Genomic DNA, 14140 nt, shown 5'->3' on the forward strand with positions numbered 1-14140 from the left:
CATTAAGCCTAGGCCACTTTCTCCCGAGGGCTCCACGGCGTCCCCCGGCCAGCTGGTCGGTGGCCAGTCTGGACAGAACCTGGGCCCCCTGCTCTGCCACAGGATGAGGAAGGGGGACCCAGTGGCAGCCTCGAGGGGACAGACAGCGGCACCTGTGTACAGAGGGCGGCCGAGGGACTCACTGCCCGCTGGGACCCCTACATGCTACACTTCACACACCAGGTTAAAACATGGGATTCGTTCACGTGCACATAACTCAGTTTAAACGGTGACTAGAACTGATGCCTGGCAAATTTCTAGAAGGGTTGTTAAGACCCTCACAAGTTTTGTCTTGCTGGAAACCACATTTAAAACTCGGAACCCGTGGGCTTCCCTGGTGGTGCAGTGGTTGAGAGTCCACCTGCCGATGCAGGGGACGCAGGTTCGTGCCCCGGTCCGGGAAGATCCCACATGCCGCGGAGCGGATAGGCCCGTGAGCCATGGCCGCTGAGCCTGCGCGTCCGGAGCCTGTGCTTCGCAACGGGAGAGGCCACAACAATGAGAGGCCCGCGTACCGCAAAAGAAACCAACAAAAAACTCGGAACCCGTATGTAGGTAGCTGCTCCACTTCCTAACCTCACGGAGGGGTGTGAGGGACCCCATTGTGCCTTCGAGCAGCGCCCACGTCAATCACCAACGTCCTCGTCACCACTCCAGCCTCATTTCTTTCCTGTGTCGGCAGAGAGAAAATTCCACAAATGTGTTTCCCCACATTTGTGGTCAGTGAGGCTCCAGAGTGAGCAGAGAACTCGAGAGGCGGGGACTTCTGGGGGCCCTTTGGGGCTCACTGCTCTGGAGGCCCCAGTGCACAGAGGCAGCTGCAAAGCTGGTATCCCCTTGGCAGCCCTGTCTCCTCTGGTCAGTCTTCACGTTGGACAGTGTGACGGCCTGGAGAGGTGGCCGGCTGCTCTGTGTGTGTGTGTCTGTGTGTCTCTGTGTGTGTCTCTGTGTGTGTCTGTGCGTATCTATGTGGTAAGGAATGTGTGTGCCTCTGATTTTTTTTACACAGATGTCCCCTCCGAGGCATCATTAAGCCTGGAAAAACCATTTAAATAAAAAATGTTTGGGGCTTCCCTGGTGGCGCAGTGGTTGAGAGTCCGCCTGCCGATGCAGGGGACACGGGTTCGTGCCCCGGTCCAGGAGGATCCCACATGCCGCGGAGCGGCTGGGCCCGTGAGCCATGGCCGCTGAGCCTGCGTGTCCGGAGCCTGTGCTCTGCAACGGGAGAGGCCACAACAGTGAGAGGCCCGCGTACTGCAACAACAACAACAACAACAAAAAAAAATTTAAGAAAAATTAAAGTAAAACGAACTGTTTTCCTTTTTGGTATACAGCTTTGTGAGTTTTAGCACATGTGTACATATTCGTGTAACCACTACAACCCGGCTTTGTTTTTGTGTAAAATGGTGATAAATGTTTGGACCTCACCCTCATTAATGTTCCCCAGCTTTAAAAGAAGCCCAGTGACTTGTGTGATTGAGGTTGCATTCGCTCACGGCAAAACTCAGGCTCAGGTCACACCTGTGGCTCAGACGCAGAAGCCACTTGGGGTGCCGCGTGAGGTGGTGGTGGAATCGTCTTGAAGCAAAAGTGCTGAAGAGATGCTTGCTCAGGGCTGAGCGAGCTTGGCGGGTGTGGGCTGCATGCGAGGGGCGACCTGTCCTGAGTGACCGTTTGCTGCTGGACGTTCACAAGCCACGTCCAAATACAGAAGAAACGTCCCAGGCACAGAGGGACGCGGGTCTGTCCATCCTGCTCTGTTCCAGCTCAGCTTCCGGCCTCTGGCTCCCTGTCCCCACAGTGCGCTCACAGCCTCTCACTGTCAGTGATTCGGGTCCAGGACGGACCGAACGTCCTCCAGGTTCTCACAGAGTCAATGGTGCAAGTGCAGATTTTATAACATAGTAGAAATAAAGTAAGACTGCAGAGCCCCCGAGCCCAGATGTCCACCAATGGTGCTGGACATGGTGAAGAAGGCCCCACATGGTGGGCGTGCAATGCCTTGTCATCCCTCTTCATTTTAGATGCTTGTTTTCGTTAACTGGCTCCAGCAGTGATTAGAGCACGCCCCCCGAGAACCTGGGTGGTTCATCAGCCGCAGAACAGGACGTGGTGGGGGACTTTGAGCCCATCTGTCAGCCTTGGGAGCTGGACACCACTGACCTGGCTCTAAAGCCCCTTGAACCTTTGTACCGACAGGGAAGGGATGTGCACATTTGCTTGTCACCTTCTGAGTGACTTTGTGGGAAATAACCTGTGGGTTGTGTGATGAGCTGTTTTTCTCTGTTAATTGTGTCCATACTAATTGCTTCCAGGTGTTTACCTCCAATGGCCCCACCGTGATCATGCCCACCTGGTTCTGCTCCCGAGCCTGGTTCTCCCACGTGGGCCCATTTGACGAGGGCGGGCGGGTAAGTGCGTGTCCCGTGGATTCCTCCTCTGGGCTGGGCTGGGCCGTGCTGGGCTGGGCGGGGCCGGGCTGGGCCGCCGGCCCCCGTCAGGGCCTTTGCAGCGCTTCCTGCTTCCGGGCCGGGCGTGCTGAGCTTCCCAGGGTGCAGCCGGGGCACCGCTCGGCCTGTGTTGTGCGGGAAGCAGGGGATTTCTGTGTGAAGGCTGTGGGCGCCGGGCGTCTGCTCCTGGCTCACACCTGCCCGGCCCTGGTTGCCTCATCCTGCTTTAAGAGCTGTTTGTGGGAAAGCGCAGGAGGTGGGCAGTGTCATCCTGCCACCCCTGGACGGCAGCGGGGGAAGAGCTCCCCAGTTCTCCCGTGGCCGGTGGCCCTGGGGTGTTCGGGTCCAAGCTGGCCTGGCTCCTTCGTCTGCACCCTCGCCTACCTGAGGGGCCTCACCTGCAGAGCGGGGCCCACGCTGGTCTCCGGGCTCCGGCCTAGAAATGGGGATGCGACGCTGACCTGCTCCCCTCCCACCCCGACGGTCTTAAGAGTGAGCACTCCGACACCGATCAGAAGGTAAACCTGAGGGTTAGTTTATTTTCCCTTAACCCCCCCCCCCCCCCCCGCCCTTAAATTGGCTTTGAGATCATGAGTTCTGGTCCTCGTGGTGGAAGGGGTGGGCCAGGCATGTTAAGGCCCATCAGGCTGGAAGGTGGGGGTAACTCAGGCCCAGGCTCACCGTCTGCCCCAGAACCTTGGCCACGGTCCTGCCTGCTCTGAATGTCCTCTCCACTTCGGGGGGACCTTCACTGACTGCACAGGGGCCGCTTGGAGCCAACCCCCTCCCTGCTCCTACCCGGCATTCCTCTGCCCACTCCCCTGCCCGTCACGCACACAGTCTCATTTTAGAGGGAGAGGCTGGCTCCCCCACTGCCCCCTGCATTGGACCCTGGCCGGACGGTCCCTCATGGTCGCCCAGACGTGCCCTCCAGGAGTAGTGCTGGTCTCAGGTTTACAAACCAGGGGCTCGAGGGGAGCATAGTGCCCTGAGGGCTGGACTTAGGTTTGGGGACTGGTCCTCAGCTGATTCTCCAGGCCCAAGAGGCTGCAGTTCTTGCCCATGGAGAGAAGGGCAGGGAACCGAAGCAGCCGGGACAGTCGAGGTGCAAAGGACGCAGAGCAGGATGGTGGCGAGACTCGGGGGTGAGGGTGGCTGAGTGGTCGTGGACACAGCGGCCACGAGCTGGAACCTGCAAGGTGCACAGGTTTTAAATTGGGAAAATGCACTCGCAGAGGCAAGGTGGGGGAGGGGAGTCGGAGATTTGGAGGAGGGCGCCATCCGGCGCAGGACAGCATCCAGCTGAGGGGTCTGGATGTCCCCAGGAGGCAATGGTTTCAGGCCCTTAAACAAAAAGGAAAGTGACAAAAATGGTGTTTGTTGGTTCAGAACAGGGCTCTTCTGAGGGCCGGTCTGGCCTGGGTGAAAAAGTCTTGGAGGGGGAACGGCCTGGAGGGGTTCGCCACCCAGCACAGCAGACACTTTGCAGAAGTGCTTTTGCATCTGTTGGAAAGATCCCCAGGCTCGGAGTCGCTGTGTGAGTTACGAGCTGTCTCCCCCTCTCCAGAGGGTGTACCCCAGGCTCTTCATTTTAGCCATTCTGATTGCAGTTCTGTAGTTTCTTGTTGTATTTTAATTTTCATTTCTGAGATGACTTATGATGTTGAGCAATTTTTCATGCACCGATTGGCTACTTGTATGTTATTTTATGAAGCGTCCAGATCTTTTGCCCAGTTTTAAGCGGGGTGTCTTCTTATTGTTGAGTTGTTGGTGTTCTTGGTCAGATACTTGCTTGTGGGTATTTTCTCCCATCCTGGGTCTCAGCGTTCTGGGATTTCCTCTCACTCCCACTTGTGCTCGTCCCAGATTCTATCCTGAGGATGTCAGAGCAGCAAGGCTGGGGCTTCCACCCCTGTTTTGTGGGTTTTATCTCCCCGCCCCGGGGCTTCCCACTCTGGGCATGGGGCTCACAGATGCCGTAGAGGTTGGCCACTCAGCCACCCAGAGCCAGAAGTTAGCATCTTCTCTGGTGCATTGAAAACCTCTCTTGGTATCGAAGAAGGTCTGTATTTTGTCATCTTTGTATTTCTCTCTCTTTAAATGCCCTTGGTCCCAAGTGCTCTGCTTAAACCTTTCCTGGTTGGCTTTTTGTTTTTCGGTTTTTGAAAGTATTCTGACCCCCACCTGTTGCCTCAACAGCAGCCAGTAGATCATCTGTTCCCTCTTTCCTTTCTCCTCCTGTTTGGTTGCGTGATTTCTGCTCTCGTCAGAAGGCAACCCCGCGTGCTGAGTCCCCAGCTGCCCGTCTGTGTCCCTGGACTCAGCCTCGCATGTCAGGCTGTCCGGGCCTCGGCGTTCCTTGAGTTCCTGCCCATTCAGACTGTGGCTCTGGACATGTGAAGGAGGTACGGGCTGGACAGAAAACCCTGAGTCACACCTTCGCTTGCATGTCTTGACAGCACAGCTCCCTGTTGCCTTGCTTTGCCTGACGCTCCTTCGATTCGCTCGGCTTTGTAAGGTGCTTGACCTTTTCCTGGAGGCTCTGAGAATTCCTCCCTTGTTAAAGACTCATGGTTTCACTGGGATTGGTCTTAATGCGGACCTGATTCCGATGTGTGGAACCAGAGTTCTCCTTCATGGTTTTTGTTGTTGTTGTTATTTGGGGTGAATTTCTGTCCACGGAAGTGTCTGTTTTCTGTTTCTTCTCACACGGGCTTTGTATAGCTGCAGTTCATGGGATTCCTACCTCAGGGTCGTCCCCTCTGCCACCCCAGGGAAGTGCAGCGGGTGTTGAGGGCAGGGAGGGGAGGAGGGTGTGTCTCTCCTTCTTTGTTTCCTTTTGTCCCACAGGGTCCTAATCCCCTTTCACCACATCTCTGAGGGCGCCTACCCATCCAACCGCGTTCTCACACCCCAGAGGCCCCAGGGCTCCGGCTGATCCCCCAGGTCTGCCCAGGCCCCCATCTCCACGGGGGACCGGGGCTCAGCACCCCATCTTCCTTGACGTCACCTCTGCATCCCATCGCGGCCTCTGCCGCTGTTTGCGATCGGTCAGCGGTGCCCAGGCTCTTGTGAATCGGGGGTGGGGGGTGCCCTCCAGCCACGTCCCAGGCACCTCCTCTGGCTAAATTCTCACTTGTCTCTTTGCCAGAAATAAGGGAACTCTGGGGTTGAGGTCCTCTTGGTCATGAGAAGAGAGGACATTTTCTCCTTCCTAAATCTATAAAGCGCAGAGTCACAATGTGCTCTTTTTTTCTTTTTTAACATCTTTATTGGGGTATAATTGCTTTACAATGGTGTGTTAGTTTCTGCTTTATAACAAAGTGAATCAGTTACACATATACATATGTTCCCATATGTCTTGCGTCTCCCTCCCTGCCACCCTCCCTATCCCACCCCTCCAGGCTGTCACAAAGCACCGAGCCGATATCCCTGTGCCATGCGGCTGCTTCCCACTAGCTATCTACCTTATTACGTTTGTTAGTGTGTATATGTCCATGACTCTCTCTCGCCCTGTCACAGCTCACCCTTCCCCCTCCTCATAACCTCAAGTCCATTCTCTAGTAGGTCTGTGTCTTTATTCCTGCCTTACCCCTAGGTTCTTCATGACATTTTTTTTTCTTAAATTCCATATATATGTGTTAGCATACGGTATTTGTCTTTTTCTTTCTGACTTACTTCACTCTGTATGACAGACTCTAGGTCTATCCACCTCATTACAAATAGCTCAATTTCGTTTCTTTTTATGGCTGAGTAATATTCCATTGTATATATGTGCCACATCTTCTTTATCCATTCATCCGATGATGGGCACTTAGGTTGTTTCCATCTCCGGGCTATTGTAAATAGAGCTGCAATGAACATTTTGGTACATGACTCTTTTTGAATTTTGGTTTTCTCAGGGTATATGCCCAGTAGTGGGATTGCTGGGTCATATGGTAGTTCTATTTGTAGTTTTTTAAGGAACCTCCATACTGTTCTCCATAGTGGCTGAACCAATTCACATTCCCACCAGCAGTGCAAGAGTGTTCCCTTTTCTCCACACCCTCTCCAGCATTTATTGTTTCTAGATTTTTTGATGATGGCCATTCTGACTGGTGTGAGATGATATCTCATTGTAGTTTTGATTTGCATTTCTCTAATGATTAATGATGTTGAGCATTCTTTCATGTGTTTGTTGGCAGTCTGTATATCTTCTTTGGAGAAATGTCTATTTAGGTCTTCTGCCCATTTTTGGATTGGGTTGTTTGTTTTTTTGTTATTGAGCTGCATGAGCTGCTTGTAAATTTTGGAGATTAATCCTTTGTCGGTTGCTTCATTTGCAAATATTTTTTCCCATTCTGAGGGTTGTCTTTTGGTCTTGTTTATGGTTTCCTTTGCTGTGCAAAAGCTTTGAAGTTTCATTAGGTCCCATTTGTTTATTTTTGTTTTTATTTCCATTACTCTAGGAGGTGGGTCAGAAAGGATCTTGCTGTGATTTATGTCATAGAGTGTTCTGCCTATGTTTTCCTCTAAGAGTTTGATAGTTTCTGGCCTTACATTTAGGTCTTTAATCCATTTTGAGCTTATTTTTGTGTATGGTGTTAGGGAGTGATCTAATCTCATACTTTTACATGTACCTGTCCAGTTTTCCCAGCACCACTTATTGAAGAGGCTGTCCTTTCTCCACTGTACATTCCTGCCACCTTTATCAAAGATAAGGTGTCCATATGTGCGTGGGTTTATCTCTGGGCTTTCTATCCTGTTCCATTGATCTATCTTTCTGTTTTTGTGCCAGTACCATACTGTCTTGATTACTGTAGCTTTGTAGTATAGTCTGAAGTCAGGGAGCCTGATTCCTCCAGTTCCTTTTTTCGTTCTCAAGATTGCTTTGGCTATTCGGGGTCTTTTGTGTTTCCATACAAATTGCGAAATTTTTTGTTCTAGTTCTGTGAAAAATGCCAGTGGTAGTTTGATAGGGATTGCATTGAATCTATAGATTGCTTTGGGTAGTAGAGTTATTTTCACAATGTTGATTCTTCCAATCCAAGAACATGGTATATCTCTCCATCTATTTGTGTCATCTTTAATTTCTTTCATCAGTGTCTTATAATTTTCTGCATACAGGTCTTTTGTCTCCTTAGGTAGGTTTATTCCTAGATATTTTATTCTTTTTGTTGCAGTGGTAAATGGGAGTGTTTTCTTGATTTCACTTTCAGATTTTTAATCATTAGTATGTAGGAATGCCAGAGATTTCTGTGCATTAATTTTGTATCCTGCCACTTTACCAAATTCATTGATTTGCTCTAGTAGTTTTCTGGTAGCATCTTTAGGATTCTCTATGTATAGGATCATGTCATCTGCAAACAGTGACAGCTTTACTTCTTCTTTTCCGATTTGGATTCCTTTTATTTCTTTTTCTTCTCTGATTGCTGTGGCTAAAACTTCCAAAACTATGTTGAATAAGAGTGGTGAGAGTGGGCAACCTTGTCTTGTTCCTGATCTTAGTGGAAATGCTTTCAGTTTTTCACCATTGAGGATGATGTTTGCTGTGGGCTTGTCATATATGGCCTTTATTATGTTGAGGAAAGTTCCCTCTATGCCTACTTTCTGCAGGGTTTTTATCATAAATGGGTGTTGAATTTTGTCAAAAGCTTTCTCTGCATCTATTGAGATGATCATATGGTTTTTCTCCTTCAATTTGTTAATATGGTGTATCACATTGATTGATTTGCGTATATTGAAGAATCCTTGCATCCCTGGAATAAACCCCACTTGATCATGGTGTATGATCCTTTTAATGTGCTGTTGGATTCTGTTTGCTAGTATTTTGTTGAGGATTTTTGCATCTATGTTCATCAGTGATATTGGCCTGTAGTTTTCTTTCTTTGTGACATCCTTGTCTGGTTTTGGTATCAAGGTGATGGTGGCCTCATAGAAGGAATTTGGGAGTGTTCCTCCCTCTGCTATTATTTTGGAAGAGTTTGAGAAGGATAGGTGTTAGCTCTTCTCTAAATGTTTGATAGAATTCGCCTGTGAAGCCATCTGGTCCTGGGCTTTTGTTTGTTGGAAGATTTTTAATCACAGTTTCAATTTCAGTGCTTGTGATTGGTCTGTTCATATTTTCTATTTCTTCCTGATTCAGTCTTGGCAGGTTGTGCATTTCTAAGAATTTGTCCATTTCTTCCAGGTTGTCCATTTTATTGGCATAGAGTTGCTTGTAGTAATCTCTCATGATCTTTTTTATTTCTGCAGTGTCAGTTGTTACCTCTCCTTTTTCATTTCTAATTCTATTGATTTGAGTCTTCTCCCTTTTTTCCTTGATGAGTCTGGCTAGTGGTTTATCTATTTTGTTTATCTTCTCAAAGAACCAGCTTTTAGTTTTATTGATCTTTACTATTGTTTCCTTCATTTCTTTTTCATTTATTTTTGATCTGATTTTTATGATTTCTTTCCTTCTGCTAGCTTTGGGTTTTTTTTTTGTTCTTCTTTCTCTAATTGCTTGAGGTGCAAGGTTAGGTTATTTATTCGAGATGTTTCCTGCTTCTTAAGGTGGGCTTGTATTGCTATAAACTTCCCCCTTAGAACTGCTTTTGCTGCATCCCATAGGTTTTGGGTCATTGTGTCTTCATTGTCATTTGTTTCTAGGTATTTTTTGATTTCCTCTTTGATTTCTTCAGTGATCACTTCATTATTAAGTAGTGTATTGTTTAGCCTCCATGTGTTTGTATTTTTTACAGATCTTTTCCTGTAATTGATATCTAGTCTCATGGCGTTGTGGTCAGAAAAGATACTTGATACAATTTCAATTTTCTTAAATTTAGCAAGGCTTGATTTGTGACCCAAGATATGATCTATCCTGGAGAATGTTCCATGAGCACTTGAGAAAAATGTGTATTCTGTTGTTTTTGGATGGAGTGTCCTATAAATATCAATTAAGTCCATCTTGTTTAATGTATCATTTAAAGCTTGTGTTTCCTTATTTATTTTCACTTTGGATGATCTGTCCATGGGTGAAAGTGGGGTGTTTAAGTCCCCTACTATGAATGTGTTACTGTCGATTTCCCCTTTTATGGCTGTTAGTATTTGCCTTATGTATTGAGGTGCTCCTATGTTGGGTGCCTAAATATTTACAATTGTTATATCTTCTTCTTGGATCGATCCCTTGATCATTATATAGTGTCCTTCTTTGTCTCTTTTAATAGTCCTTATTTTAAAGTCTATTTTGTCTGATATGAGAATTGCTACTCCAGCTTTCTTTTGATGTCCATTTGCATGGAATATCTTTTTCCATCCCCTTACTTTCAGTCTGTATGTGTCTCTAGGTCTGAAGTGGGTCTCTTGTAGACAGCATATATAAGGGTCTTGTTTTTGTATCCATTCAGCTAATCTGTGTCTTTTGGTGGGAGCATTTAGTCCATTTACATTTAAGGTAATTATCGATATGTATGTTCCTATTCCCATTTTCTAAATTGTTTTGGGTTCATTATTATAGGTCTTTTCCTTCTCTTGTGTTTCTTGCCTAGAGAAGATCCTTTAGCATTTGTTGTAAAGCTGGTTTGGTGGTGCTGAACTCTCTCAGCTTTTGCTTGTCTGTAAAGGTTTTAATTTCTCCATCAAATCTGAATGAGATCCTTGCTGGGTAGAGTAGTTTTGGCTGCAGGTTTTTCTCCTTCATCACTTTCAGTATGTCCTGCCACTCCCTTCTGGCTTGTAGGGTTTCTGCTGAGAGATCAGCTGTTAACCTTATGGGGATTCCCTTATGTGTTATTTGTTGTTTTTTCCTTGCTGCTTTTAATATGTTTTCTTTGTATTTAATTTTTGACAGTTTGATTAATATGTGTCTTGGCGTATTTCTCCTTGGATTTATCCTGTATGGGACTCTCTGTGCTTCCTGGACTTGATTAACTATTTCCTTTCCCATATTAGGGAAGTTTTCAACTATAATCTCTTCAAATATTTTCTCAGTCCCTTTCTTTTTCTCTTCTTCTTCTGGAACCCCTATAATTCGAATGTTGGTGCGTTTAATGTTGTCCCAGAGGTCTCTGAGACTGTCCTCAGTTCTTTTCATTCTTTTTTCTTTATTCTGCTCTGCAGTAGTTATTTCCACTATTTTATCTTCCAGGTCACTTATCCGTTCTTCTGCCTCAGTTATTCTGCTGTTGATCCCATCTAGAGTACTTTTCATTTCATTTATTGTGTTGTTCATCGTTGCTTGTTTCATCTTTATTTCTTCTAGGTCCTTGTTAACTGTTTCTTGCATTTTGTCCATTCTATTTCCAAGATTTCGGATCATCCTTACTATCATTATTCTGAATTCTTTTTCAGGTAGACTGCCTATTTCCTCTTCATTTGTTAGGTCTGGTGCATTTTTATCTTGCTCCTTTATCTGCTGTGTGTTTTTCTGTCTTCTCATTTTGCTTATCTTACTGTGTTTGGAGTCTCCTTTTTGCAGACTGCAGGTTCATAGTTCCCGCTGTTTTTGATGTCTGTCCCCAATGGCTAAGGTTGGTTCAGTGGGTTGTGTAGGCTTCCTGGTGGAGGGGACTAGTGCCTGTGTTGTGGTGGATGAGGCTGGATCTTGTCTCTCTAGTGGGCAGGTTCACGTCTGGTGGTGTGTTTTGGGGTGTCTGTGGCCTTATTATGATTTTAGGCAGCCTCTCTGCTAATGGGTGGGGTTGTGTTCCTGTTTTGCTAGTTGTTTGGCATAGGTTGTCCAGCACTGTGGCTTGCTGGTCGTTGAGTGAAGCTGGGTGCTGGTGTTAAGATGGAGGTCTCTGGGAGATTTTCGCCGTTTGATATTATGTGGAGCTGGGAGGTCTCTTGTTGACCAGTGTCCTGAAGTTGGCTCTCCTACCTCAGAGACAGAGCCCTGACTCCTGGCTGGAGCACCAAGAGCCTTTCATCGACACGGCTCAGAATAAAAGGGAGAAAAAGTAGAGGGAATTAGTAGAAGTATGAGGAAAGAAAGAAGGAATGGAGGGAAGGAAGGAAGGAAGGAAGGAAGGAAGGAAGAAAGAAAGAAAGAAAGAAAGAAAGAAAGAAGCAAAGAAGGAAAGAAGGCAAGAAGGAAAGAAAGGGAGGGAGGGAGGGAGGAAGGAAGGGAAAGAAGGAAAAAAGACAGAAAGAAAGAAGATACAGTAAAAATAAAATAAAGTATAATAAAGTTATTGAATTAAAAAATTCTTATTTAGAAAAAAAAAAGGGACGGATAGAACCTTAGGACAAATGTTGGAAGCAAAGCTATACAGACAAAATCTTACACAGAAGCATACACATACACCCTCACTAAAAGAGGTAAAGGGGGAAAAATCATAAATCTTGCTGTCAGAGACCACCTCCTCAATTTGGGATGATTCGTTGTCTAAAGGAGGGAAGGAAGGAAGGAAAGAAAGAAAGAATGAAGGTAAAGTATAATAATGTTATTAAAATTAAAATTATTAAGAAAAAATTTTTTAAAAAAACCATGGACGGATAGAACCCTAGGACAAATGGTTGAAGCAGACTATACAGACAAGATTTCACACAGAAGCATACACATTCACAAAAAGAGGAAAAGGGGAAAAAATCATAGATCTTGCTCCTAAAGTCCACTTCCTTAATTTGGGATGATTGGTTGTCTGTTCAGGTATTCCACAGATGCAGGGTATATCAAGTTGATTGTGGAGCTTTAATCCGCTGCTTCTGAGGCTGCTGGGAGAGATTTCCCTTTCTCTTCTTTGTTCTCACAGCTCACAGGGGCTCAGCTTTGGATTTGGCCCTGCCTCTGCGTGTAGGTCGCTAGAGGGCGTCTGTTTTTTGCTCAGACAGGACGGGGTTAAAGGAGCCACTGATCCGGGGGCTCTGGCGCACTCAGGCCGGCGGGGAGGGAGGGGCACGGAGTGCGGGGCGGGCCTGCGGCAAAGGCCGGCGTGACTTTGCACCAGCCTGAGGCCCGCCGTGCGTTCTCCCGGGGAAGTTGTCCCTGGATCCCGGGAACCTGGCAGTGGCGGGCTGCACAGGCTCCTCGGAAGAGGGGTGTGGAGAGTGACCTGTGCTCGCACACAGGCTTCCTGGTGGCGGTAGCAGCGGCCTTAGCGTCTCCCGCCCGTCTCTGGGGTCCGCGCTTTTAGCCGCGGCTCGCGCCCGTCTCTGGGGTTCGCGCTTTTAGCCGCGGCTCGCGCCCGTCTCTGGAGTTCCTTTAAGCAGCGTTCTTAAACCCCTCTCCTCACGCACCAGGAAACAAAGAGGGAAGAAAAAGTCTCTTGCCTCTTCGGCAGGTGCAGACTTTTCCCCGGACTCCCTCCCGGCTAGCTGTGGTGCACTAACCCCTTCAGGCTATGTTCAAGCCGCCAACCCCAGTCCTCTTCCTGCGCTCCGTCTGCCAACCCCAGTCCTCTCCCTGCGCTCCGTCCGAAACCGAAACCCGAGCCTCAGAGCCTCAGCTCGCAGCCCCGCCCGCCCCGGTGGGTGAGCAGACAAGCCTCTCGGGCTGGTGAGTGCCGGTAGGCACCGATCCTCTGTGCGGGAATCTCCCCGCTTTGCCCTCCGCACCCGTTGCTGTGCTCTCCTCCGCGGCTTCGAAGCTCCCCTCCGCCTCCCAAAGTCTCCGCCCGCGAAGGGGCTTCCTAGTGTGTGGAAACTTTCCCTCCTTCACAGCTCCCTCCCACTGGTGCAGGTGCCGTCCCTATTCTTTTGTCTCTGTTTTTTCTTTTTTTTTTCTTTTGCCCTACCCAGGTACTTGGGGAGTTTCTTGCCTTTTGGGAGGTCTGAGGTCTTCTGCCAGCCTTCAGTAGGTGTTCTGTAGGAGTTGTTCCACGTGTAGATGTATTTCTGGTGTATCTGTGGGGAGGAAGGTGATCTCCGCGTCTTACTCTTCCGCCATCTTCCTGATATGAGTTCACAATGTGCTCTTGAAAGATGACTCTGAAAATGCAGAAAATTAGAAAAAGGAAAAACTATGCAAATGACCCGTGAACCCATCACCACACATCTGCTGTGAACTTTTGTGTGGGGTCCTTCTGTCTTCCTTTTACTGTGGACCACTTTTAGCCAAGCTGCAAACACAATTTTGAAACTTGATTTTTAACTTAACATTTTGTTATAAATCTTTTCATGTCGTTGTGGTCTTTGTGAAAACACTTCAGTCACCACACAGTAGTCCATCGAGTCACTGATTGATTGAACCGCCCGACGCTGCAAGTGAAGTGGTTCGCGTGTTTCTGCGTCGCTAACGAGACTGCGCCGATTTCCTACTCGGCTGGCTTCCATCGCGTTGCCCTGACGGCCTTGCGGTGTGTCAGGGACCCCGGGCGGCGATTCCCTGGGCAGCGGTGGCTTTGTTCAGGGACGGAGGCGGGCAGGCTGGTGCCCAGTGTGGCAGCTCAGGAGTGAGAGCTGAGTGGGCTGCTTCCAGGGATGGCGCTCAGGCCCGAGCCAGGAGGCAGCGGACCTCGCGCCTGGGCGGCCACAGACAAAGAGCATCAGTTCATCACAGACCCCAGAGGCCAGGTGCACAGGGCCCAGTCAGGGGATACGCTCGGGCCAAGAAGCTGGCCAAGAGGGGCCAGGGGTCCCATCTCCCCCCGAGGATGACGGCCACCAGGCTCCATCAGGACATCGAGACCTCAGAGGCCAGCTGTGCCGCCTTCCTCTCGGGGTGGACGAGCTGGGGGACAGCCGTGGCTTTACTG

At 48.5% G+C, this 14140-nt stretch overlaps 1 protein-coding gene across 7 annotated transcripts in view; it reads left to right on the top strand.

Annotated features, from left to right (window-relative positions):
• Positions 1-14140, top strand: part of B3GNTL1 (UDP-GlcNAc:betaGal beta-1,3-N-acetylglucosaminyltransferase like 1) — a 140243-nt gene that overhangs the window by 97390 nt on the left and 28713 nt on the right. For 3 of the 7 annotated variants that reach the window (XR_012328727.1, XR_012328730.1, XM_033847161.2), the window contains one exon: positions 2355-2450. The exons of the other annotated variants lie outside the window; for them this stretch is intronic. Coding sequence is in view for 1 of the 3 variants with exons in the window: in XM_033847161.2 (XP_033703052.1) it covers positions 2355-2450 (96 nt within the window). In the remaining 2 variants the exon portion in view is untranslated. The remainder of the gene's footprint in view (positions 1-2354; positions 2451-14140) is intronic. 7 annotated transcript variants of the gene reach the window in all.

This window comes from Tursiops truncatus, chromosome 20 (genome assembly GCF_011762595.2).
Source record: "Tursiops truncatus isolate mTurTru1 chromosome 20, mTurTru1.mat.Y, whole genome shotgun sequence".
NCBI lineage: Eukaryota > Metazoa > Chordata > Mammalia > Artiodactyla > Delphinidae > Tursiops > Tursiops truncatus.